The 25438-nt window shown below is 43.4% G+C and overlaps 1 protein-coding gene across 1 annotated transcript in view; it reads right to left on the minus strand.

The window, feature by feature from the left end:
* The window catches only part of LOC120927100 (phospholipid-transporting ATPase IC-like), a 184639-nt gene that overhangs the window by 7036 nt on the left and 152165 nt on the right, over positions 1-25438 (minus strand). The window contains exons 16-26 of the mRNA XM_040337538.1: positions 24325-24516; positions 20783-20895; positions 16747-16911; positions 15932-16043; positions 12541-12616; positions 11163-11295; positions 9235-9523; positions 7616-7839; positions 4806-4889; positions 4447-4692; positions 1825-1963 (exon numbers count right to left, since the gene is read on the minus strand). Coding sequence (XP_040193472.1) covers positions 1825-1963; positions 4447-4692; positions 4806-4889; positions 7616-7839; positions 9235-9523; positions 11163-11295; positions 12541-12616; positions 15932-16043; positions 16747-16911; positions 20783-20895; positions 24325-24516 — 1773 coding nt within the window. The remainder of the gene's footprint in view (positions 1-1824; positions 1964-4446; positions 4693-4805; positions 4890-7615; positions 7840-9234; positions 9524-11162; positions 11296-12540; positions 12617-15931; positions 16044-16746; positions 16912-20782; positions 20896-24324; positions 24517-25438) is intronic.

Below are 25438 nucleotides of genomic sequence, written 5' to 3' on the forward strand. Positions count from 1 at the left end.
TTAAATTATAGGTATTGGAAATTCCTTTCAAATTTAGAGAACGTAACAAATACGAATTATCCAAAATAATGAATTCCGTATCTAAACGAATAGAACGTAAAGAATAATAAATAACAATAATAATAAAACATATTATTAATTCATTCTGTTCCATTTGTTTAGATGCGGCATTCATTATTTCGGATTATTCGTAACTTCTAATAAATTTGTTACAAATTTGAAAAGAAAATTCCAATACCTAGAATTTAACAGTTATTTAGACATTTTAGAGTTTCATTCTTATTTTCGGATTTTCAAATTTCAGAATTTTCAAATTTTGATCATAACAAATAACCCGAAAACGGAAACCCCCCTCCCCCCCCAAAAAATGAAAACCAACACATTTTTCATCAGTGCACATGTCTACACATTAATACAGTGATCAGTGCTAGATAATATGCACTGTTACTGTACCAAGGACACCGTCAGAGAAGGGATTAACATCAGGGGCGAGCAAAGGGTTAAGTGTGTTCCTAGGGAGTGCTTTCTAACCGTCAGGGGAATGCTGTGACTGGAGGATACACAAGATCTCCATCTTCCTCCTTCACAGAATCGCGGTCTGCCTTGTTTACATAGGCATACCACCGTTCTGCCTTTCATGTCAACGATTGGTGGGTCCTGGTGGCAGCCGGACCCGCCGATTTGATCCCGCTGTGATTGGCTGGGGGCGTATGCGAGTGACCCAGACCCACTGCATGAAATCATGTACCTGTACGTGATTTTACGCAGGCAGCCCGCCCTGCTGTGGTATATCTGCACGGGGCCTTAAGTGGTTAAAGAGGGGCAATTAAACATTAGGAAATCTTTTAAAATGCAAAGTTCCTGTAACCGCTAAATACAATATTTAGAGCCCTTTCACACTGAGCCGGGGGCAGCATTAGCTGTTTTAACGGTGCTTTTCGGACGCTTTTAACCCCCGCTAGAGGCCGAAGGAAGGGTTAAATGCGCCCATGTAGCGCCGCTGCCAAAGCGCTTTGCAGGCGCTTCGGCAGCGGTGCCCATTCATTTCAATGGGCAGGGGCAGTTTAGGAGCGGTGTGTGTAGCGGAGTGTTTTTTTTTTTTAATGTCCTGCCAGCGCAGCGTCCCAGTGTGAAAGCACATTGGAGTGGCAGGGGAGGCGTTTTTCAGGTGCTTTACAGGCGCTATTTTTAACCCGTGTGAAAGGTGTCGAAACAAATCAACCAAATAATTATTTTCTGATATTTGACACCAGCACAGGCTGTTAATCAGGGTGGCAAAGCTTATGCATCAGTAGTGAGAAAATCTCCCATAGAACTGAGGTGGCTGAAGATAAAAGATAATTGCTAAAACAAATGAAAAACCCACACAGAAAGCCACTGCCGACCCAGGTCATTCAAGGGTGTGACGTCAGCACAGAGTCTCCACCCCGACTTGTTTCGTCCAATTGGACGTTCCCAAGTGGACCCCTAATCTGTACTGGTACTGTATTGATGCAGATTATTTTAATAAAAATACTGCACCATTACTGACATCGATTTGGCTCCTGGGTGAGCTTTATTTACTGCAGTTGGGAACGGAACCTGGTGCCATTAAAAAGGAGACGACCTTGAATTTCATGCTGTGGCTGCTGTATTCATTACAGCATATCATTTTGGTGAGTTTTCACTTTATAAGATTGTGGTGCTCTGTGATTTCTTCACACAGGAGGATGAAATCACTTTTGTGCTAGCAGCTACATTTCTATTACAGCGCGGACTCATGAATATTGTGTAATAACACTTGGTGAAGTGAAAATCCCAGCTTGCCCCGGTAGAATCATCTACCTGTGAATATGAATTTGGAAGGAAAGAGGACATGGATCCCAGCACTCTGCAGGTCAAACGTGATTCCAAAGTAGATGGCAATGCTTCCAAATACAGAGAACGCATTCACAAACGTCCAATAGGATGTGTCCAGTCCAATCTGGTATAGCACAGAGAAAGAAAGGTTAATTAAAGAAATACAATTATTTTTCAATTCTGCTGCATTAACTTCCAAAAACAAAATGTCACCAACTTTTTGTAATTTACAATGCAAATATATATATTCCTCCAAAAATGATGGACGTACAAGTACTATTTTTAAAGCACTGCTGTTTTTAAGGCTTTTATTTATTTATAAAAAAAAAAAAAAAAAAAAAAAAAAAATCGGTCTTTCTGCAAGTTCCTAATACTTTTGTACGCTTTTAATAGTGTTATATAGTGTGGACATTGTGTTTATAATATAACTTATAATTAGCTGGATAGAGTGGAAAAAGGTAAGAAGGTCTACCAGGTCCTTGATGTTGTCCCCTTAGGGGAGGTTTCCTCTCACTTCAACCAGGAGGGGCAGCTGGCATGGGCACTGCGGTATCATGTGATGTGAGGTGGGAGGGCTTTGAGGAGATTGGGAGGGAGGGGATTTGTGTTGGAGGGGAGAATATGGGGGGGGGGGGGTGCCAGGGAGTGAGAACTCAGGGAAAATTTTGTGGGTGTGCTAGGAGTGGTGGATTTAGGGGGATCTGTGTTGGAGGGGGGGGGGGGGGTTGTGCTAGAAGAGGTGTTATGGTGGGGGCAATGGCATTGTGCAAGGAAGGGAATTTATTTATTTTGGGGGGAGGGCATTTATGCCAGTAGGGAGGATTAGGGGGTATTTATGCAAGGAGGGGAAATTTGGGAGGTGGAAGGGGTGATTTGTGCTTGAAGAGGGGGGGTGATGTGCGCTGGGAGAGGAGATTTGGAGTGGGGGAAGAGGTGTACTTATACTTAGAGGAAATTTTAGGGGTAGAGGATTTGTGCTAGGAGGGCACAGTATACAAACACATAGTGGGGTTTTAAACACCCCTATAGTGGACAGAAATACAAAGGATAATGTTAAAAATTGGGGATCCGTTTTGAATTAGCATGTATTGATATATCTTGATTGTAGTGCTGGGAAACCATCCTCCACACGTGTTTGGAGTTACGTTCAATGAGTCTGACCATTTAAAAATACCTATTCCCATACCTCCCAACTTTGAGGTGGGAATGATGGACACCTATCAGCAGAAGTATGCAGGATAGGACACACCCCTTGCCACACCCCTTAAAGGAGAATTGTACAAAAAAACAAAGATTTGTGGGTTTAACCAGTGCTTTTTTTACTTTTGCTTTTTTTTTTTTTATACCTACTATTGCTTTATATTGACTTTTAGAAATTACCAATGCAGCTTTTTAGAAATCAGAAGAAAGGTTTGGTGGTGGAAATCACTTTTTGATAGATACAAAGTGCATTTTATATTCAACTCTATAGATCAGAATAAAATGAGGGACAAATGAGGAGAATGAGGGACATTGCTCCGAATCAGGGACAGTCCCTCGAAATCAGGGACAGTTGGGAGCTATGCCTATTCCATATGTGGTGATTTTTGAACCTCTACTTTTTTAGGTAAGCCCCATGCTTCTGGGAAACGGTTCAATTTACGGTTTATCTTACTATAATCCATTGATCATCAAAGAGCTTATTTTTAGCCAGAATTTAACAACCATATTGCAAATACTATTTTCTTTCTATGTCCCCTCCAGTATTGCATCTCATGGTTTGGAAACTCTCCCACGGGCCGGCGAGACTTTATCTACACCGGTCCTATATTCTTGCCAACACTTATTGCTCATGCACCTTGAGAGGGGGGGGGGGGGTAGTTTGGCATGTTCACCCCGGGCTCTAGATTAGGGTGACCAGACATCCCCGGTTTTCAGGGACAGTCCCTGAATTGAGGACACTGTCCCCAGACCAAGTCTGTCCCCAGTTTTGTCCCCAGATTGGATTTGAAAAGGGGCTGGGGCAAATTCAAGGACAGTCAGTGCAGGATTAATTTAAAAAAATCTGAATTACACCCGACCCCCCGCTCCTACTAGCTTAGGGGGGGGGGGCTAATGTTTTCCATTATCTGTGCGCCTTTCATGATGATCATGTGCTGGTCGGAGCGGAGGAAATATTTCTTCAGTTTCGGGTGCATGCCCATTCAGCGTCGCTCGCATGTTCTTCTGCCTTGGCTCAAGTCCCGACCAGCCGCCTGCCTGCTTATCTCCTCACCTTCCCTGGTGGAGTGATCTTCCCCCGCTCCCCACCCAGTAGTAGCCAATACCTGGAGAGTAAGGCTTGACAGGCTGTGAGGCGGGGGGCGGTGGCGACGGGTAGAGAGTCTGATTGCTGCCATTACTAGTAAAAAAAAAATATGTCCCCAGATTTAATTTAAAAAATCTGGTCACCTTACTCTAGATGACCTTGTCCCGGCACTGGTGGTGACATTGTTACAACATTGACAGAAGTAAGGGTGAGCGGCTGATTTAAAAACCCCCAAGAGACATAAGCTCTCCAGTTTTCCGCCATAAAAATTACAATGTCGCAATTATAAAAGAAAGTGCGTTTATATGAGCTCAGCTTGCCTGGAAGTTGACGGTAAAGATGAGTGCGGTGGCCGTAGTCACAGCAAATGACTGGTAATCGGAAGGGGCCTCTCCATCCTGCCCCATGGTTAACAAGAACGCTCCGTAGGGTATGAAAAAGATGATCAAGGAAGTCACCAATCCATGGAACAAACTCAAGAAGAATTTCTTGTAGTTAAACAGCAGATCCTTCTGGCCCGGTATATACAAGCGAGGAAAGCGAAGGCTCAGTTTGTCACTGACATCCTGCAACAAAAATATTTGAAATCAGGGAAAAAAAAATAATAAAAAACACAAATCTGAGCTGTAATGCTGAAACACCAATGTCTTGAATTGATATGTTCTATAAAGACACTGACCTGATCCATAAGGCCAACGAGAAGGACAGGCAAGCTGGAGTACAGGACATTGTACAAGGCAATAAACCAATCTTCATACACCGTCTGAAATGTCAGGATTTTTTTTTAATATTTGGGTTTAATTTTCAGCATGGAAATCAGATTCAGTGAGTAAAACAGTAATTATTGAATAGTCACAGGAACAGGAATAGAGGGGAAATCTTCCAACGGGAAATCCAACAACTAAGAAAATTCCCTCACTTAGACGACATCTCCCCCTACTTCCTGCTATCTGTGTGGCAAGCTGTAAAGAGAAATCTCCCCAATGAGACAGACCGCCAAAACCCCCCCCCCAAAAAAAAACAGGGGTCTTAAAGAATATGGAATCCAGAGATCTCCAAACTTTCTAAACAAATGGCCAGTTTACAGTCCTTCAAAGTTTAGGGGGGCCCGAATAGGACCATCTTTAAGGCAGGGAAAAAGGGGAAGCTGCCCTGGGCCCTGGGCCAAAGCAGCTGCCTCATACTTGACAACTATCCTAGTTTAAATTCCCTTGTCCCTTGAAGTTTTAGTCCTGTGCTGTGTCCTGATATCTCATATCCCCAAGATTTTTTTTGCCCAGGGTCCAATCAACATAAAAGATTTGGAGTAGAAATTGTCCTGTCATCAGTAGGGGTAAACAGTGCATCTTTGGCATTATGGGGAGGAATAGTGCCCCATTATTGGTTTCAGTGGGAGGAATAGTGCCCCATTATTGGTGTCAATGGGAAAAAATGACCCCCCCCATTGTTGATGTCAGTAATAGGAGTAATGCCTCTTTTCTGGTGTCAGTGGCAGGTATAGTGCCCCATCATTGGTGTCAATGGGAGATATAGTTCACCGTTGTTGATGTCAGTAACAGGAATCATGCCCCATTTATGCATCAGTGAGAAGATAAGTGCACAAAGGGCCAGATTGAAGCAAAGGACCACATCTGGCCCCGGGCGACAGTTTGGAGACCACGGATGTAAACCCTCACCTTGTAAAACAACCCATTCAGTTTAAAGTAGAAATGAAAGGCAAAACATTTGTTTATCAAAAAAATAAAAAGAACATTTCAAAATAACTTTTTATAAGTGGTCACATATCCTCTATTCTCATCTGTATAAGGCGCTCAGGAAAGGGAAACAGCAGTACACTGAACTTCCCAGTGAATGGCTGTGCAGGAGTGTCAGCAAAAGTCTGTTCTTTGGAAGAGAGCAGGCTGAGTTCCCAGCACTGCTGGAACACTGCCCACGCTGTGCTCTTTTGCCTAGTGTGGTCAGTTTTAATAGGAAAGCAGAGGAACTGGCAGGAACACCAGCGATTTCACACAAAGGAAGCAATACAAAGAGAACAGGATATATTTTCATATCAGTAAATGGTACAGCAAGCACATCAGGAATGTGACATTAGTGTTGACATATTCTTTAACCATTTCCTAAACTAAAGAAAAAAAAAAACACATCAATACATGTTAAGTAACATTTAAGATTGCTGAATAATGTAGATAGCATGTGGCAAGCATACAGAAATTAATTCAAGCCCACATAAAAAAAAAAAAGATCAATGGTTTCCACTAGGGTTGTCCCGATACCAGTATCGGGACCGATACAGAGTATTTGCGGGAGTACTTGTACTCCCGCAAATGCCCCCGATGCCTCATCCGATACTCGCCCCCACGCTGCGGCTGCCGCAACGAATGCCGCCGCCGTTGCATACCGCAACAACGCCGCCGCCTGGTTAAGCAGCGTGCGGGGAACATTACAGCTTTCATTTGAATAGCTGTAGTGTTTCCCGCCGCGCCGCGTATAGACACTCCCCCTTGCTCGGGATTGGACGGGTGATCTGTCCAATCCCGAGCAAGGGGGAGCGTCTATACGCGGCGCAGCAGGGAACACTACAGCTATTCAAATGAAAGCTGTAATGTTCCCCGCACGCTGATTAACCAGGCGGGGGCGGCGGCATCTAGGTATGGGGGGACATGGCTGGATATATGGGGGGGACATGGCTGGATATATGGGGGGGACATGGCTGGATATATGGGGGACATGGCTGGATATATGGGGGGACATGGCTGGATATATGGGGGGACATGGCTGGATATATGGGGGGACATGGCTGGATATATGGGGGGACATGGCTGGATATATGGGGGGACATGGCTGGATATATGGGGGGACATGGCTGCATATGTGGGGGACATGGCTGCATATGTGGGGGACATGGCTGCATATGTGGGGGACATGGCTGGATATGTGGGGGACATGGCTGGATTTATGGGGGACATGGCTGGATTTATGGGGGACATGGCTGGATTTATGGGGGACATGGCTGGATTTATGGGGGACATGGCTGCATATGTGGGGGGACATTGCTGCATATGTGGGGGGACATGGTTGCATAAGTGGGGGACATAGCTGCATATGTGGGGGGACATGGCTGCATTTGGGGACACATTTAAAAAAAAAAGTATCGGTATTCGGTATCGGCGAGTACTTGGGGAAAAACTATCGGTACTTGTACTCGGTCCTAAAAAAGTGGTATCGGGACAACCCTAGTTTCCACGCAGCTGTAGAAACCAGTAATGGTCCTTTTTAATTTGGTGAAATAGTTCCTAGATCTTCTAGCCATCCTGTTCAATACTGTTAAGGTATTGGTAGCCATTCTAAACCATTAACACAGCTCAACTAAATTGACCATGATGGTATTCCAAGTGTGGTCAACTCCTTCTAGAGCTGCTGCCCAACAAAATAATTATTCAGCCCTGTGTGACCCGGCCCATCAACACTTATACAGGCTGCTCCGCTTACCTGAGCAGAAAATCCATTGAAGAACGAATACCAGAAGTGAACCAACGTGAATGCAAAGTTTTTGTAGAAGAAAAACCCAAGGAACTTGCACATACGGATGTAGGACCAGCGGCCGTGGACCAGGATCAACCTCTGTAGGTATCGGAACTGAGCGAAAGAGTAGTCACTGGACATCACCGCTTGCATACCTTCCTGTCCACTGATGCCAACACCTATATGGGCAGCTGAGAAAGAGATAGAGAACTGTAAGGCGAAAGACCAAACCATCTCCAGAGTTTTCTAAATTCCATATTTCTAGTCCTGACAATTGTCTTTTTGGAGGCAATTTACGAGTTCCAAGACAATATAGCTATGAATAAGCACTAAAGTTTGGTGTGAAGCGCGTCAACTTTTTACCCCGTCTGCTGTGGCATGCTTTTTTGATTTTACAATTGTCCAGAACGTTTATCCTTCATTTTGCATCATTCCAAGACAATATACTCATATTTTATATATATTTACTATCAGGGCCTATCCACCCTATAGGCTCACTATGCAAGCCGCTTAGGGCCCCGCAAAGCTGCAGGGGGCCCCCCAAATTACTAGAGGCCCCGCCTGGTGAGAAGTCATTTTCGGCCCCTCACCCTGCTTCTCAACTCGCTGGCTGCATGGGAAGAAGTCAGCACCCCCGGCTTCTCACTTTAATGTAAGATGTCAGTTCCGATAGCAGAACACCCCCTCCCCCCGCTTTTCAACTGTAATATTTAATGTGACATGTCACTGTCGGCAGCCCCCCACTTCTCAACTTTAATGTGACATGTCATTTTGCTTAGGGACCCAGGAAAGGTCAGGATCGACACTGTTTACTATTGCCGGGACTAAAGTAGATTACCATATATACTCGAGTACAAGCCGACCCGAATATAAGCCGAGGCACCTAATTTTACCACAAAAAACTTGGAAAACGTATAAGCCTAGGGTGGGAACTGCAGCAGCTACTGTAAGTGTAAAAGAGGGTCAACAATGCCCATCTGCTGCCTCACTGTACCCATTCTCAAGCCTCACTGTGTCCATTTGCATACCTGATCTCCCGCTGTAACATGCAGTCAGCCGGCAGCCCTCCAGTATAACAAAGCCCCGCCTCCGCCTCGTCCATGATAGGCGGAACACTCAGTTTCCCAGCAGTGAGCCAGTGTTCCACCTATCACGGACGAGGAGGAGGTGGGGCTTTGTTAAACTGGATGGGCACCGGCTGACTGCGTGAAACAGCGGGAGATCAGGTATGCAGATCGGAGAGACTCGAGTATAAGCCGAGGGGAGCTTTTTCCGCACAAAAACCTCTGCTTATACTCAAGTATATACGGTATTAAAAAAAAATTCTATTGTGCGCAAATACGAAATACTGCAGCTGCTGTTTTATTGCAAGAACATTGGGTGGAACAAACAGGAACAGCCACGAAACGTTCAGAAAATCTCTAAAAGCAATAATGAAAAGTGATGAGAAGGTAAAATTGGTTGCGCCATTTGCAAGTACTGGGTCATGTATGACTGGTTTTAGGTGGAAGTTAATAATTCTTGAATATGGTTGACTGTTGCAAACACAGATCTATATTCAGCTCCAAATTCCATTTCCTTCTTACTTTTAATCATGTTGACATCATTGGCACCGTCTCCAATGGCCAAGGTGATGGCCTTCTTGTACTTCTTCACCAACTCTACCACCATGGCCTTCTGTTTGGGGGTCACTCTGCAGCAGATGACGGAATTGCACTCACACGCCAGGTCCACAAAGTTTTTCTGCCGTTGCTCTTTAAGGGCATATGCTTTCTGTTTATCCACCAGGTCCATCTGCTTCTCTTCAGCGGTTCTGGGAAATTTGAGCTTCAGGCGTTTCTTTTTCTTTTTTTTCTTTTCCAGAAGGATTTCATTCTGTTAAAAGAAAGGCAGACAAAATTAAAGAGAATTGATTTTGATATAGCAGAGTGCAGGGTATTATGTGATAATATTAGGGGGTGTGAAATCCAGTTCAAGAGTAGTCATGTGACCGCTGGGGGACCAACAGCTGCAGCAAACTTCTACTCCATTCCAGAGCTGCCGTCAACCAGGCAAAAGGCGACAATGGCTGGGCAGAGACACATGACATAGCAACGTTGTGCTTTGCCATGTCAGCCTCAGGAAGCGCTCATGCAAGGGTGGCAACACTACTATTACATAGCAAGTAGGGCAGTAACTAGCGTAAGCCTTGTAGTAGAGCTGCATGATTAATCATCGAGAATCGTTATCGCAATTTTTTCCCGTTGTGATCTTGACAGAGTAATTCCCGATCTTTTGTATGAAGAAAATTACCTCTGCTCTCAGCCATCAAAAGAAAGGAAGAAAAAAATCTGGGCAGTCTACCAAGTAGCAGAACATCCTTTATCAGTGGAACATTAAGTCTAAACATTGTAACATCAAAGGAATAGACTTCTGTATGTAAATTAGGAAAGTTTAACCACTTAAACACTAAACCTTTTTTTGACATTTGTTGTTTTCAAGTTAGAATATAATTTTTTTTACTAGAAAATGACTTGGAACCCCCAAACATTATATTATAATTATATATATATATATATATATATATATATATATATATATATATATATATATATATATATATATATATATATATATATATATATATATATATATATATTTTTTGTAGAGACCCTAGAGAATAAAATGGTGATTGTTGCAATATTTTATGTCACGCTGTATTTGCGCAGCGGTCTTTCAAATGCAATTTCTTTTGGAAAAAATAACTTTAATGAATAAAAAAATAAAAATAACCAGTAAAGTTAGCCCAATTTTTTTTATAGAATGCGAAAGGTTTTACGCCACGAGAATCGTGATCTTTATTCTAAGCAAGAAAATCGTGATTCTCATTTTGGCCAGAATCTACCTTGTAGTAATGGACTTGAAGGCTTAAAGCGGGGGTTCACCCTAAAAAAAAAAAAAAAAAAAATTCTCTACCATGCCATCCAGCATACTAGCGTTAGCAACAGTATGCCTTTATTTTTATTTGTATCGCTGTACTCACAGTTTAATCCATTCAGACTCCCGCATGGAGTAGGCGTTCCTATGCAGAGGGGAACATGATTGACGGCCGGCTATGGCGCGTCACGCTTCCCGAAAATAGCCAAAATAGGACTTGGCTCTTCACGGCGCCTGCGCAGTCAGCTCCTAGTCTGTGCGCAGGCGCCGTATAGCGCCGTGAAGAGCCGAGTCCTACTCCGGCTATTTTCCGGAAGCGTGACGCGCCATAGCCGGCCGTCAATCATTTTTCCCTCTGCATAGGAACGCCTACTCCCCGCGGGAGTCAGAAACTAAAGTAAAGGATTAAACGGAGTACAGCACAAAAAAATAAAAAATAAAGGCATACTTTAGTTGACGCTAGTATGCTGGATGGCATGGTAGAAAGTTGATTTTTAGGGTGAACCTCCGCTTTAAAGAGGAAGGAAGATTACTATTCCATCAAGACCTCCTCGGGGACAAGAAAGTATAGGATCTTACAGTTGTGAGACCTACATACCAGCCATGATCCAGTAATGATCAGGGAACATTTTTGGTTAGTCTGGAAGTAGGGTTCCGAGTTATACTGAGCTGCTCCAGGATTGCCTGCTGTTCGGTTTTTCTGATTTTCCATTCTTGTCTGGAGGAGGGCACTAAAGATAAATGAAACCGTAATTTAGAGTGATTTCAGTATGCATGAGATGAAGTTTTGTCCCGACTCCCCACCTCCCTCTGTCAACCACAATTGTGGGAAGTAGAAGCAAGGATACATTTATAAGGATGTCTTAGCAGCTGAAAGTGGGGACCCTTATGCCGCGTACACACGATCATTTTTCAGTATGGAAAAAAAACGTTGTTTTTCCAGCATGTCCAAAAAACGAAGTTTTCCCAACTTCATCATTAAAACGATGTTGCCTACACACCATAGTTTTTAAAAAATGATCTAGCAAAGCACGGAGTTTTTTTGAACGCCCGAAAATCGCATTCAAAGTGCATTTTTTTACGCCAAAAAACGATAAAGGCTCAAAAACGTGGCTCACCAAACTTTTTTGGGGAGTTTTTGATCCATTGAAATGTTTTCTTTAAAGAAAAACACCAAAAAAAGCTAAAAAACGCTATTGCAAAAACATTAAAAAACTTTGAAAGACTCCCTGCAAAGCTACTGGCATTTTTATAACATTATTTTAGCGTCCAGTGTGCATGGAGCCTTATGCCGTGTACACACGATCATTTTTCAGCATAAAAAAAACCCGTTGTTTTTCAGCATGTCGAAAAAACAAAGTTTTCCAAACTTCATCATTAAAATGATGTTGCCTACACACCATCGTTTTAAAAAAATTATCTAGCAAAGCGTGGTGACGTACAACACGTACGACGGCACTTTAAAGGGGAAGTTCCATTCGCCTTTGGGCGGCTTTAGCTGATTCCTTGTTAGTAAAAGACGATTCGCGCTTTTCTGTCTGTTACAGCGAGATGAATGTGCTTACTCCATTATGAATGGTAGTTTTACCAGAACGAGCGCTCCCATCTCATAACTTGCTTCTGAGCATGCGCAGGGTTTTTACGTCGTTTTAGCCCACACACGATCATTTTTTACAACCCGAAAAATGACATTGTTTAAAACGATGTTAAAAAATGCAGCATGTTTCGAAAAAAATAAATTGACGTTTTTCAGAACCTGAAAAATGATGTGTAGCCCACACACCATCATTTTAAATGACGTATTTGAAAAACTATGTTTTTTTCATGCCGAAAAATGATCGTGTGTACGCAGCATTAGTCTGGAAAGATCAATACATTTTAGAATGTAATTATTTTCATGGTTAAGTATGATGTCATAAAGCGAGGGATCAAACAAAACACATCTTATTAAAATCTGATGCATCGTTTTTGCTTACTTGATGTCCTCCCCATAGCAAATCTTGGTGTCATCTGTTAGGAGTTCACAAGCAAAGCCAATGTTCTCTGCAGTTTCTGAGAAAAAAAAAGGAATAAGATATTTCTGTGTGACTACATAGAACCTGGAAATGAAACCTGGTATATACAGTACATGCATTAATCATTTCTGCAAAACGCCACCAATGTAAAAGATTTTTTTCACTCTCACCATTCGCTTGTTTTGTGTTTTTACCCAAGTGTGGTAGCAGCCTCCTCGAGTTTCTAGTGGTTTATTCAGAGATAATGGACTGATAGGGTGAGGGATGCATAGGATGCTAATGGAATTCACATGGAATTTATACATGAGAGATGAATAGGATGCACATATGAGCGAGAAACATGATTTGGCAACGGAGTGTGAATGGGAAGCACACATGAGAGACCCATGGGGATGGCAATGGAGTGCGCATGGGATGCACAAACACGAGACCCATGATTTGGCAATGGAGTAAGCATGGGAAACACACATGAGACCCATGGGATGGCAATGGAGTGTGCATGGGAAGCACACATGAGAGACCCATGGGGATGGCAATGGAGTGTGCATGGGAAGCACACATGAGAGACCCATGGGGATGGCAATGGAGTGTGCATGGGAAGCACACATGAGAGACCCATGGGGATGGCAATGAAGTGTGCATGGGAAGCACACATGAGAGACCCATGGGGATGGCAATGGAGTGCGCATGGGATGCACACACACGAGACCCATGATTTGGCAATGGAGTAAGCATGGGAAACACACATGAGACCCATGGGATGGCAATGGAGTGTGCATGGGAAGCACACGAGAGATCCATGGGATGCCAATAGAATGCACACGGGATGCATACATGAGAGATGCGCAACATGCATGCGTGAAAGATGCATGGAAGGCCAGTGGAATGCACATGGGATGCATACGTGAGCGATACATAAGATACGAATGGACCGCACACATGATGCATACAAGAAATGCATGGGATGTGCAAAAGGTGCACATGTGAGATGCAAGGGGTGAACACAGATTTCCACTTTCTAGCTTTGTAAACAAAGTCAATGCACGGCATGCGCATCCAGCACCAGAGCGGCAGAGGGTGAGCAAATGAAATGAACAGGGACTGCGGCATCCGTAAAACCCAATGACGCATAATTTTTTTTACATAAAACGTGGACTGTAAGTGCTGTTCTTTCTAAAAAAAATAAAAAAAAATTGCCTGACTGATACACCGACGTGTTTCAGGCCATTGCATCAATGTACTGAAGCAACAGGGCTGAAATGACAGCCAGGCAACCATCATTATCCGGTCAGCAATGGCAACTCCATGTTTTTCTCATAATAGAGGTCCTAAAAAGCTATGATATGCAAAGCAAAGCCAAAGGTTTTTCAAGTGCTTGCATGTACTAGGTCTGAGGCACAAAAAAAAAAAAAAGTATTTTACATTGAGGGGTTAAAAATAAAAATGGATAACTGTTCATCCGTCGAAACTGTATGTAAATTTTTTTTTTAGAGAATAGGGCAAAATGTATTATTTTCTGGGTGATATTCTCAGCAAATTGAGATATTCTTGGCAGATGTGAAAATACTGCAATATGGCCACTGGCTGGAATCGATTCAAAATAATGTATTAATCCCAAATGGAAACTATGAGAATCTACTAATTAATGCTGCTCAGCTATATCCAGTAACTACACTTTTTTCTACAATCGAATTGCAGAGAACATAATGCCGCGTACACACGATCATTTTTCGGCATGAAAAAAACGTAGTTTTAAAAAAATGTCATTTAAAATGATCGTGTGTGGGCTTCACATCATTTTTCGGGTTCTGAAAAACGAAATTTTTTTTCCCCCGAACATGCTGCATTTTTTAACGTTGTTTTAAACAATGTCGTTTTTCAGGTTGTAAAAAATGATCGTGTGTGGGCTAAAACTACGTTAAAAACCCACGTATGCTCAGAAGCAAGTTATGAGACGGGAGCGCTCATTCTGGTAAAACTACCGTTCATAATGGAGTAAGCACATTCATCTCGCTGTAACAGACAGAAAAGCACAAATCGTCTTTTACTAACACGGAATCAGCTAAAGCAGCCCAAAGGCGAATGGACCTTCCCCTTTATAGTGCCGTCGTACGTGTTGTACGTCACCGCGCTTTGCTAGATCATTTTTAAAAAACAATGGTGTGTGGGCAACATCGTTTTAACCGCTTAAGGACCCATTCACGCCGATATACGTCGGCAGAATGGCACGGCTGGGCACATCCACGTACATGTAAGTAGCTCTTTAAGCCCTGCCGTGGGGTCGTGCACGCGACCCGGTCCGAAGCTCCGTGACCGCGGGACTCGCGGACCCGATCGCCACTGGAGTCCCACGATCGGTCCCCGGAGCTGAAGAACGGGGAGAGCTGTGTGTAAACAGGGAACCAGGTTATAGGGAACCACAATCGATGACGTCACACCTACAGCCACATTCCCTACAGTTAAAAACACAAATGACACATAACCCCTTCAGCGCCCCCTGTGGTTAACTCCCAAACTGCAACTGTCATTTTCACAGTAAACAATGCATTTTAAATGGATTTTTTGCTGTGAAAATGAAAATGTTGCCAAAAATGTGTCAAAATTGTCCGAAGTATCCGCCATAATGTCGCAGTCACGTAAAAAAAAATCGCTGATCGCTGCCATTAGTAGTAAAAAAAAATTTTTTTATAAAAATGCTATAGAACTATCCCCTTTTTTTGTAAACGCTATGTTTTGCGCAAACCAATCGATAAACGCTTATTGCGATTTTTTTTTTACCAAAAATAGGTAGAAGAATACGTATCGGCCTAAACTGAGGAAAAAAAATAATGTTTTATATATTTTTGGGGGATGTTTATTATAAAAAAAAAAAGTAAAAAATATTGCATTTTTTTCAAAATTGTCGCTCTATTTTTGTTTATAGCGCAAAAAATAAAAACTGCAGAGGTGATCAAATACCACCAAAAGAAAGCTCTATTTGTGGGAAAAAAAGGACGCAATTTTGTTTGGGAGCCATGTCGCACAACCGCGCAATTGTCAGTTAAAGCGACGCAGTGCCGAATCGCAAAAACTGGCCGGGTCCTTTAGCTGCCTAAAGGTCCGGGTCTTAAGTGGTTAATGATGAAGTAAAAATTAAAAAACTAAGTTTTTTTTCCATGGTGAAAAATGATTGTGCGTACGCGGCATAACTGTTGCAGCAGGTCTGCAGTCCTAGGAAGCTAAGCGAGATACCATCACCAGAAGAAGCCACTGGGGGAAGAGTGATTCAACACCTATCAAACTGGGCTATTACTTTTACGTGGTTCCATCTCTCTTCATTAGAAAGCACAGGACCTTCACTTCTTGTACATACCTTTTTTATCCCCAGTCAGCACCCAGATCTTTATATCTGCTTTGGCAAGTTTAGAGATCGTGTAGGGTACGCCATCTTGAAGTTTGTCTTCAATAGCTGTGGCTCCCAGCAGCTAGAGAGAAATAATGGATGTAATTATGTCGATGTAACATGCAGTGATATCAAGGTACCTGTGATTTAACGTGCACACATCCATAGACACATCCATAGACACATCCATAGACACATCCATAGACACATCCAGAGACACATCCAGAGACACATCCAGAGACACATCCAGAGACACATCCAGAGACACATCCAGAGACACATCCAGAGACACATCCAGAGACACATCCAGAGACACATCCAGAGACACATCCAGAGACACATCCAGAGACACATCCAGAGACACATCCAGAGACACATCCATAGACACATCCATAGACACATCCATAGACACATCCATAGACACATCCATAGACACATCCATAGACACATCCATAGACACATCCATAGACACACACACAACAAAGTAGTAGCAATCTTGAGAGCTTGACCAGAAGATACAGACTTTCAATTGCCTAGGTGCAAGCGATACTGTAACAGCAAGACACATTAGTGTCACCCCAAGATCGTAAATTGATATTGGTCCAGTCCAACAAGGCAATGTTGTCATGGCACATAAGGCAAGTTGAGAATGTTGTCCAATGCTACATGACTATCTAAAACAAAATGTCTTGCATTGTCTCAAAGAACCAGCAATGGCTCCAGCCCAGAAAATGGCTTCCTCCACTCAGAAAGGCACTTTCCATTATCTGACCACACACACTCACCACTAGGTTGGTTTCAATCTCTTCATAGACTTTATCCAGAGCTTCATCCCGGTCAACCATGGACACACTGGCAGCCATATACCTCTTACTCCACTTCTCAAATTCTTCTTCACTGATGTCCTTGTAGCAGAGACATAAGGTCCTAAGAGTCTCATTGGCAAACATCTAATGGAGGTAAACCATGAACAATTACAGTATATAATAATAATAATAATAATAATAATAATAATAAAAGAGGACCTCTTAGTTACTTTAAAAGTTGGCATGAATTCCTGACATGGCACAGTATACTTTGCCAAAAACGTTACCCTTCATCAACAAAAAAGCAGTCCTTGAGCTCCAGTCAAGTGACTGACTATGCCTGAGGGAAGCCTCTAGGAAGGATTGGCCACAAGTCAGCTGCAGGCAGATTGAAACATTTGCTTAGTCTCCTCTCTGCCCAGTGATCACCTATGAGAATTTACGCTGAGCAGTGATTTGAAAAACATTTGGGGCCAGATTCACGTAGAATCGCGGCGGCGTAACTTATCCTAGATAAGTTACACCGCCGCAATTTTTCATCGCAAGTGCCTGATTCACCAAGCACTTGCGATGAAAACTACGCCCGCAGCCTCCGGCGCAAGGCGGGCCAATTCAAATGGGCGTGTGCCATTTAAATTAGGCGCGCTTCCGCGCCGGACCTACTGCGCATGCTCCGTTTCCTAACTCCCGCCGTGCTTTGCGCGCCGTGACATCATGTTTTTGAATGGCGACGCGCGTAGCGTACTTCCGTATTCCCGGACGGCTTACGCAAACGACGTTCAATTTTGAATTTCGACGCGGGAACGACGGCCATACTTTAGACAGCAATACACTTGCTGACTAAAGTTAAGGCACCAAAAAAAAAGTGTAACTTTGCGACGGGAAACTAGACTAGCGGCGACGTAGCGAACGCGAAAAACCATTGTGGATCCGCCGTAACTCCTAATTTGCATACCCGACGCTGGTTTACGACGCAAACTCCCCCCAGCGGCGGCCGCGGTACTGCATCCTAAGATCCGACAGTGTAAAACTATTACACCTGTCGGATCTTAGGGATATCTATGCGTAACTGATTCTATGAATTAGTCGCATAGATAGAAACAGGGATACGACGGCGTATCAGGAGAAACGCCGTCGTATCCCTTTTGTGAATCTGGCCCTTAGGGTCCAACTTATATATGGAGAGCAGATATCACCAACTCCTCTCTGTTAAACTCCAAATGGGTTACGCACAGTGCGGCACGGATTTTGCATCCCATTTACAACAGCCTGCGGTGCCCCACTATTCCTCCGATTAGAAAAGAGCTAGCTTTTTTTCATGTAGAAAGAAATTAGAAATTACTTTCAAGGGGAGGAAGACGGAGACAAATCTACAATGTAGTATATTATTATTAGGCACAGAGCTGAATGCACAGAGCTAAAGTATATGGTATGTGCTGAATGGTGCACACCGGGGGCCAGAGACTGGGGGCACAGTCCACAGGTATAGTGCATGGCAGGTTATCTGAACCATATTAGGTGTGTAAAGCCAAGTCTATATAGTACCTCCTGGCATGCTGGTACATTCTATACTCAAGGGTTGAATGGATGGAACACTGCATACAGCCAAGTAATGTAGGTTTTATCATTTACTAGCTGAATACCCGGCGTTGCCCGGTCTTCCTATCTTAACCTTTTGGGGAGGAAAATCATAGTAATATAAATATACCCATCTTTTATATAAGGGTGTAGGTAAGGGTTAATTTAACTGTCATATATTTTTATTTGGCATATAAGTAATATGTGTACCAGGTATTATTGAAATATCTCCAGGCGTACAGAAGTTATGTGGGAACATACATTTCCCATTGATTTGCATGGGACTTTAAACAAAAACCCCGACCCTCACAAATGGGGGTAGTTAAGGGATAAATTAACTATCCTATAGTTTAAGTGGACATATAAGTAACATGTGACCAAGTGTTATCGAAATATGTACAGCCGTTTGGAAGTTATGAAGTAACATGTATTTCCCATAGAGTTGAATGAGACTTTAAAGAAAAACCCCAACCATGGCAAATGGGGGTGGGTAAGGGTTAAACCACCTATCCTATGTTTGTTGCTGACATATAAGCAACATGTGTGTCAAGTTTCATGTTAATATCTTTAGCCGTTTGGACGTGATGCTGGAACATACATACACACATTGAGTTTTATATATATATATAGATAAGAACAGCGCAGTGTATACAACCTGAGTGGAGTATATCATTTACAGCTCATTGAATTTCTGGTAGGAACAGGCATTTTAATGCGTTTGCAGTTTTCATTTTAAAGAAACAAAACATGGATAAATGTATGCATGCAATGCAGAAATGCACTCATTTTATTTTAGTTTTTTAAATCTTGCCCAGACACTATTTAAAAGGGATATTAAAAAGAGAAGTATTTTCTTTTGTAGATTCGTACTTGCCAAGGTGGATGCAGCATTGGTCCGATGCTGCATCTGTCCCCCGTCGCCTCTGGACTGAGAACCGAGCCAAGAACACCGCCGATTTCTCGGTTCTCACCTCCCTGAGCGGAGAGCTGCTGACTGTCAATCAGCATCTCTCCTGCTCTGCTCCTCCACACTCATTGGAGTGCCGAGCTGTGGAGGGGCGGGGAGCGGCTGTCTCAGCGTCTCACTAAGAGGCGGAGACTGCCATCAGTCAAGGCAGCTGGTGGATCCAGACTTCCCAAGTCGTGACGACGCGCTGCCTGAACCGATTCCCTGTGATGTCCGCAGAGAGCGGTCTGAAGTCTGCTCTCTGCTAAAAACTACTTGCACTCCTGTGACCCTTAGGAGAAGCCCAACCAAACAAGCTCAAGCTGGACTTCTCCTTTAAAAGGAAAGTTTTTTTTAAAGAAAACAAAATATTCTATACTTCCCTGCTCTGTGTAATGGTTTTGCACAGAGCAGGCCAGATCCTCTTCTCGGCCCCCCCATTGACACTCCTGACCCCTCCCTCCTGCCGCCAGAGCTTGCTATGGGGGCTCCCGAACCACTGCTCTGCATCTCCATTGAGACACAGAACTGTGGCTCAACTCCACCCCCTCCCTCTGCTCATTAGCTTCTGCTGCTGTCTCAGCCAATGAGGGAGAGTCCCAGGCAAGCCGAGGCTCTTGTGCACATCACTGGATCAGGATAGAGCGCATGTAATTATGGGGGGGGGGGGGCACTGCACACTGAAGGTCATTTACGTGAAGGTAAAAATCCTTTAGCCTTTAGAACCAGCCACTTTAACCACTTCCTGGACGGCCGTATGACTTTATACGGCCGCAGTGTGGATCTTAATTTCTGGGAGGCCGTCTATATACGGCCTCCAGCCACTGGGGGGCGGCGCAGCGTGCCCGTTGCATCACTGAGATGCCGATGCGCGTGCCTGGCAGCCACGATGTCCGCCAGGCACCCGCGATCGGCGGTTACACAGACAAGGACGTCCTGTCAGGGAGAGAGGAGAACGATCTGTGTCCCTTGTACATAGCAGGGCTCAAGTCCTGCGGGAACGCGTGGGAACGGAGTTCCTGCACTTTTCTCACAGCAGGAACGCAGTTCCCTTTGCAGGACTAAAGCAGCCGAGCCAATCCTTTCTGGGATTGGCTCGGCTGCTTTAGAATACGTATTGGCCTTTTTTTTTAAATTGGGCTATTTATTATAGCAACAAGTAAAAAAATATTGCATTTTTTTTCAAAATTTACGCTTTTTTTTGTTTATAGTGCAACAAAAACCGCAGAGGTGATAAAATACCACCAAAAGAAAGCTCTACTTGTAGGGAAAAAAGGACGTCAATTTTGTTTGGGAGCCACGTCGCACGACTGCGCAATTGTCAGTTAAAGCGACGCAGTGCCGGAAGCTGAAATTTCACCTGGGCAGGAGGGGGGTATATGTGCCCAGTAAGCAAGTGGTTAAGCCTCCAAACAAAAAACAAAAGCAGTTTTGGATGTAGGTGCCCTTTAAAAACCAAATCGTGCCACTTTGACACCCACCCATACTCACATCTAGTGCCTCCTGAGTTTCTTCTTTAATGGGGTTGTTTGGATGAAGACGTTCATATATAACGGTGTCTGCCCCCTTGCAATACAGCCTAATGTTACCATTGGGATCACGCACTAAGGAAGCAAAAAAATAAATAAAATTATGGATGGATAGAGATTAATTACATAAATATGTAGTCTGCAAAGTAAATTAACATTGTACGTCTAAATGCACTCACTCCAGCACTAGCTGCACAGCATTGTGGACTAGGTCTGCTCAATGTGTGTTAAAACGACACTTGTAGTCTCTAATAGAGGGTCTGTGTGACAACGTAGGAGCACAACTGACAGACAGGGACAACCTGTTGTCACTTTATAACAGGAAGGATCTTAGCAAGGACATGTGTTGCAGGATCACCAGATATTTTATTAAAGTTACAAATAAAAAAAAGTTATAACAACCTTAATGAAAGCTTATATGGGATTATAGTGATTGGGTTTATGTCTACATACTTTAAATATTGTTTAGTGTATGTGACAATTTATTTGAGCCTGAAAATTAACAATATGTATTTTTTCCTTTTATATTTCAGGAAGACAACCAAGCTGATTTCAGGCACTAATGGTGTGTGGGCACTAAAGTTCAACAAGCCTTGGTAAGCAATGTGTTCCCATAGGATTAAAGCTGCATATCATTAGATAGTTAATATTGCAGTATTTACCTTAATTTTTTATATGACTTGCTGCAGCTCCAGGTCCCCTCCTTAACATAAGCCCAGCCCAGTGGTGCAAGTCACTAATACTGCCCAGCCCTGGGGGGTGTGCAAGGGGGGGTTGGGGTGCAAAGATGAGCAGAGGCATGTGGAGTTAAAAAGAGGAGCTCCAGGCTCCCCCTCAAAAATTTGAAATCAGCATCCACAAATACTGTAGCTGCTGACTTTTAATATTAGGGCATGTACCTGTCCAGGAATCCAGCAGCGTCCTCGCTCGAGCCAGTTCTTCAATCGGCTATCAGGTGCTGGTGCCACCATACTGACTAAGGGAAACCGGCAGTGAAGTCTTGCAGCGTCACAGCTGCTTTCCTACTGTGCATGTGTGAAGCGGGCTGGATCTCAGTATTCTGGGACCTGTGAAACCGCCCCCTCCCTCCTTTGCCACATTTGGCACTTTTTGCAGGGGAGGGGCCAACTGTCGAACTGAGCCAAACGTGGGAGTGGGTATCTGTCAAAACCAGGTACCAACTCCCCCCTCCCCTGCAAAAAGTGCCAAATATGGCGAAGGAGGCAGATAAGCGGAGCTTCTCCTTTTGGATGGAGCTCCGATTCAAGCAGAGATGATGGGGTTTGGGGTTCAGAGGTTAGTAGGGGGATTTAGAATGCACAAATGTACTGAACGGAGGTGGATAAAGATGAAAAGATTAGCAGAGAGGCAGAGAAGGGTCTGTCATAGTAAATACCTGTGTTACATGGTTGGTAAGTGTAAGGCTCCATTCACATCATGCATATGTGACAGATATGAGAGTGCGCACGTTCCATTGCATCGCATGAAGGGCAGCACCTGCCACTCTTACCGTAATGTGGCTCAACCCACAGTTCCTTGTGGATTGCTACGAGCACCACATCACTACCCTACTAAAACTACCCAAAGGCACTCCCTGTCTGTCTCACCCCCAATTTCTCTCCCACCCATTTCTCTCTCACCCCCTCTCTTTCACCTTCTCTCACACCCCATCTCCCTCTCTCACCCCCCTTTCTATGTCATTTTAATTGTTTAAATATTTAATTTGTTTTAACAAAAATGTTTGCATTTTCTTTTTATTTCCATAAAAAAGCCCACTAAAATCCTCAGCACCAGGCCCATTTTGCTCTTAATCCAACCCCGTTTATATATATATATATATATATATATATATATATATATATATATATATATATATATATATTTATTTATTTAATTTATTAACTATAAAGATTTGCAGATCAGCCACTAGATGGAGCCATCAGTATTTTGGTGCATGCACTCTGTGGGGCAGATTCAGATAGATTAGCGGATCTTTAGATCCGCGTAATCTATCTGATTTTCGATCCGCCGGTCCAATTTTGCGAGGCAAGTGCAAGATTCACCAAGCACATACCTCGAAAATTCTCCTCATTTGCATATCCGACGCGTAAAAAACTGCGACGACACCTAGCGGCCGGCGGTAGATTGCAGCCTAAGATACGACTGGTGTAAGGCACTTACACCAGTCGGATCTAAGGGAGATCTATGCGGAACTGATTCTTATGAATCAGCCGCATAGATACGACCGTGGGATCTCAGAGATACGACGGCGGATCAGGAGATCCGCCGTCGTATCCCCTTGATGAATCTGCCCCTGTCTGTTTAAAACTGCTCACATATCAGCCACAAAAAGTGCATTGTTTTCAGGTCGGCCAACTCAAACTAACACTGTGGGTAGGAGGCACACATGTCTGTTTATAGAACATTCCTTGGATGAGTGTCGCAAGCATTAGTCCAGGCTGCACACATTTTCCTATATTTTCTCTAATAATTTGTCTCTTACGATCATTAGCTCCATCCAGCGGCCAAAATCCTGTATATTTTTTTCTCTGAAATACCTCAATAAGAAAATGTACCGCATTTTGTCCACAAGATGGCACTGACAATCATAGGAAGTCATAGTATTAGAGATAATTCTGTGTAAATTTACCTAGCCTTGAGAAAATTGTCCTACAAATGCTTTATATAGACCTCATGGGATTTAAAAGGTCATTAGGGATTATAAAGAAAAGGGTTGTGCTGCGCTGTAAATAGTGAATGGGGTACAAGTGTAGAGGAAGTGTAGCAAATTCTTATATCTAAAAAAGATACAGTCTGACTAATGATCAAAATGACAATGTGAAAAAATATTGACATCAAAATTAACGTGCTACAGTGCAGCTAATCCAGCTGGCAAAAGTAGGATAATAAAACGTGACAGTGCTAGTATCATACAGTGTAATACAATAATAATTGGTGTACTGTTAACCAATGGGGTGTACAGCGTGCATAACACAACACACAACAGGGATTGATAAGATTACAAGCTACTGTAGTCTCTTTTGCATCTAAAAACCCTCCAAACACACAATAATTGGGTAATCTAGTTCTGTTAGAAATGCTCAGAGTGTTTTTAAATGTTGTCTACACAATCCTATAAAGGAGATGTATAGTTTGCACGTAAAAAAATAAAATAATTTTCTTCGTAGTCTAATATTAAAATTCATATTGTGCAATCTTCTACCCAGCCAGTGGATGGAGCTCTAGTATCCTTTTCTCTTATTCAGCCTTTTAGCTAAATATGTTTTTTGAGCAATACCTTATAAAACAGCTTAGTCAGATGTTTCTATCAGCAAGAGAAAGTCTCAAAAGCAAGCTTGGCCTGCTTTGTATACTGTTTAGCTAGACCACAGTGCTTTGAGATTCCATTTTAAATAAATAAATAACAATCATACACAGTATAGTTTCTTTTTATGGTAAAATCTAGGGAAAAGGGAATCCTACAATTTAGGAAGAGCACCTCACCTATTATAGACATACGCTTGCGGTCACTGTTGAAGTCGAGGAGTGCGAGCACTTCGTATGTGGCTTCTTTCTCCAGCTCGCTTATGGTGATGGTGCTCTGAGTTCTTGTTAGAAATACAAAGCCAAAATTCCTTGCCGCTGTCACCAGAGCCCCTTCATCCGGCGATGCCGCTTGGTAGATTAGTTCACAGTCTGTAATGAAATGTAAACTTTAAATCATTTAAGCAGGGACGTATAAAGTTCTCAGTACAAAAGAAGGTTGGTGAATGGGAAATTTCAGCAGCATTAGAATTCTTCTTTCATTAGTTTGCCCATTCTTATCTGCATTGTGATTAGTTAGATTACAGCCCACTACGTGATATAAACTGGCAATCAAATAATATCTATTACCCCATGCTATGCTAAATGGATAGGTGCAAATTTTGACTTTATTCAGGAACGATGGCCCCATCCTTTCCTCCTTTCTTTTGGACATTGAGACTGCCCATTAAATTGCTGGACTAATAGAAAGTTGCAGACAGAGATGAGGAGAAAATGTCTGTCAGTAGCAGGAATTGTGCCCCATCACCAGGGCTGGACTGGGACAAAAATTTGGCCCTGGACTTCATCCAGACTGGCCCACTTTGACAGGTCTCTCCCATGGCGGCCGGACAACTCTCACAACTAACCCCCCACCCCCACCCCCCCGGCCACCGCTCCCCCTTCACTAGCCACTAGCCGTTCTACATTATTAGAGTAGAACGGCTGGTACTGGTAATTTTATAGGCAGTACCAGTGGGGAAGCTAGACATTATTTCACCGGGGGAAAATAATCAGTTTAGTGCCGATTAGGCAGAAGTGAGAAACTCCCAGGCCATAGCTGTTGAGTCAGCTGTCTGTCCCCTTCCCCATGCTCCTCTGTCGTCCCTCCTGCTCCTCTGGTCCTCCCCCTGCTTCTCTATTCCCCCCAGGTGAGCGTTGCGGGGAGAGAGAGGAGGAGAGTGCTGCGAGAAGGGAGAGACAGAGGAGTGGAGGGGGGCGGCGGTCCGCTGTCACTGAAGCCGGCCCACTGAGCTATCGGCCCACCGGGAAACTCCCTGTAGTCCCAATGGCCAGTCCATCCCTGCCCCATCAC

This window comes from Rana temporaria, chromosome 1, assembly GCF_905171775.1.
Source record: "Rana temporaria chromosome 1, aRanTem1.1, whole genome shotgun sequence".
NCBI classification, from domain to species: Eukaryota; Metazoa; Chordata; class Amphibia; order Anura; family Ranidae; genus Rana; species Rana temporaria.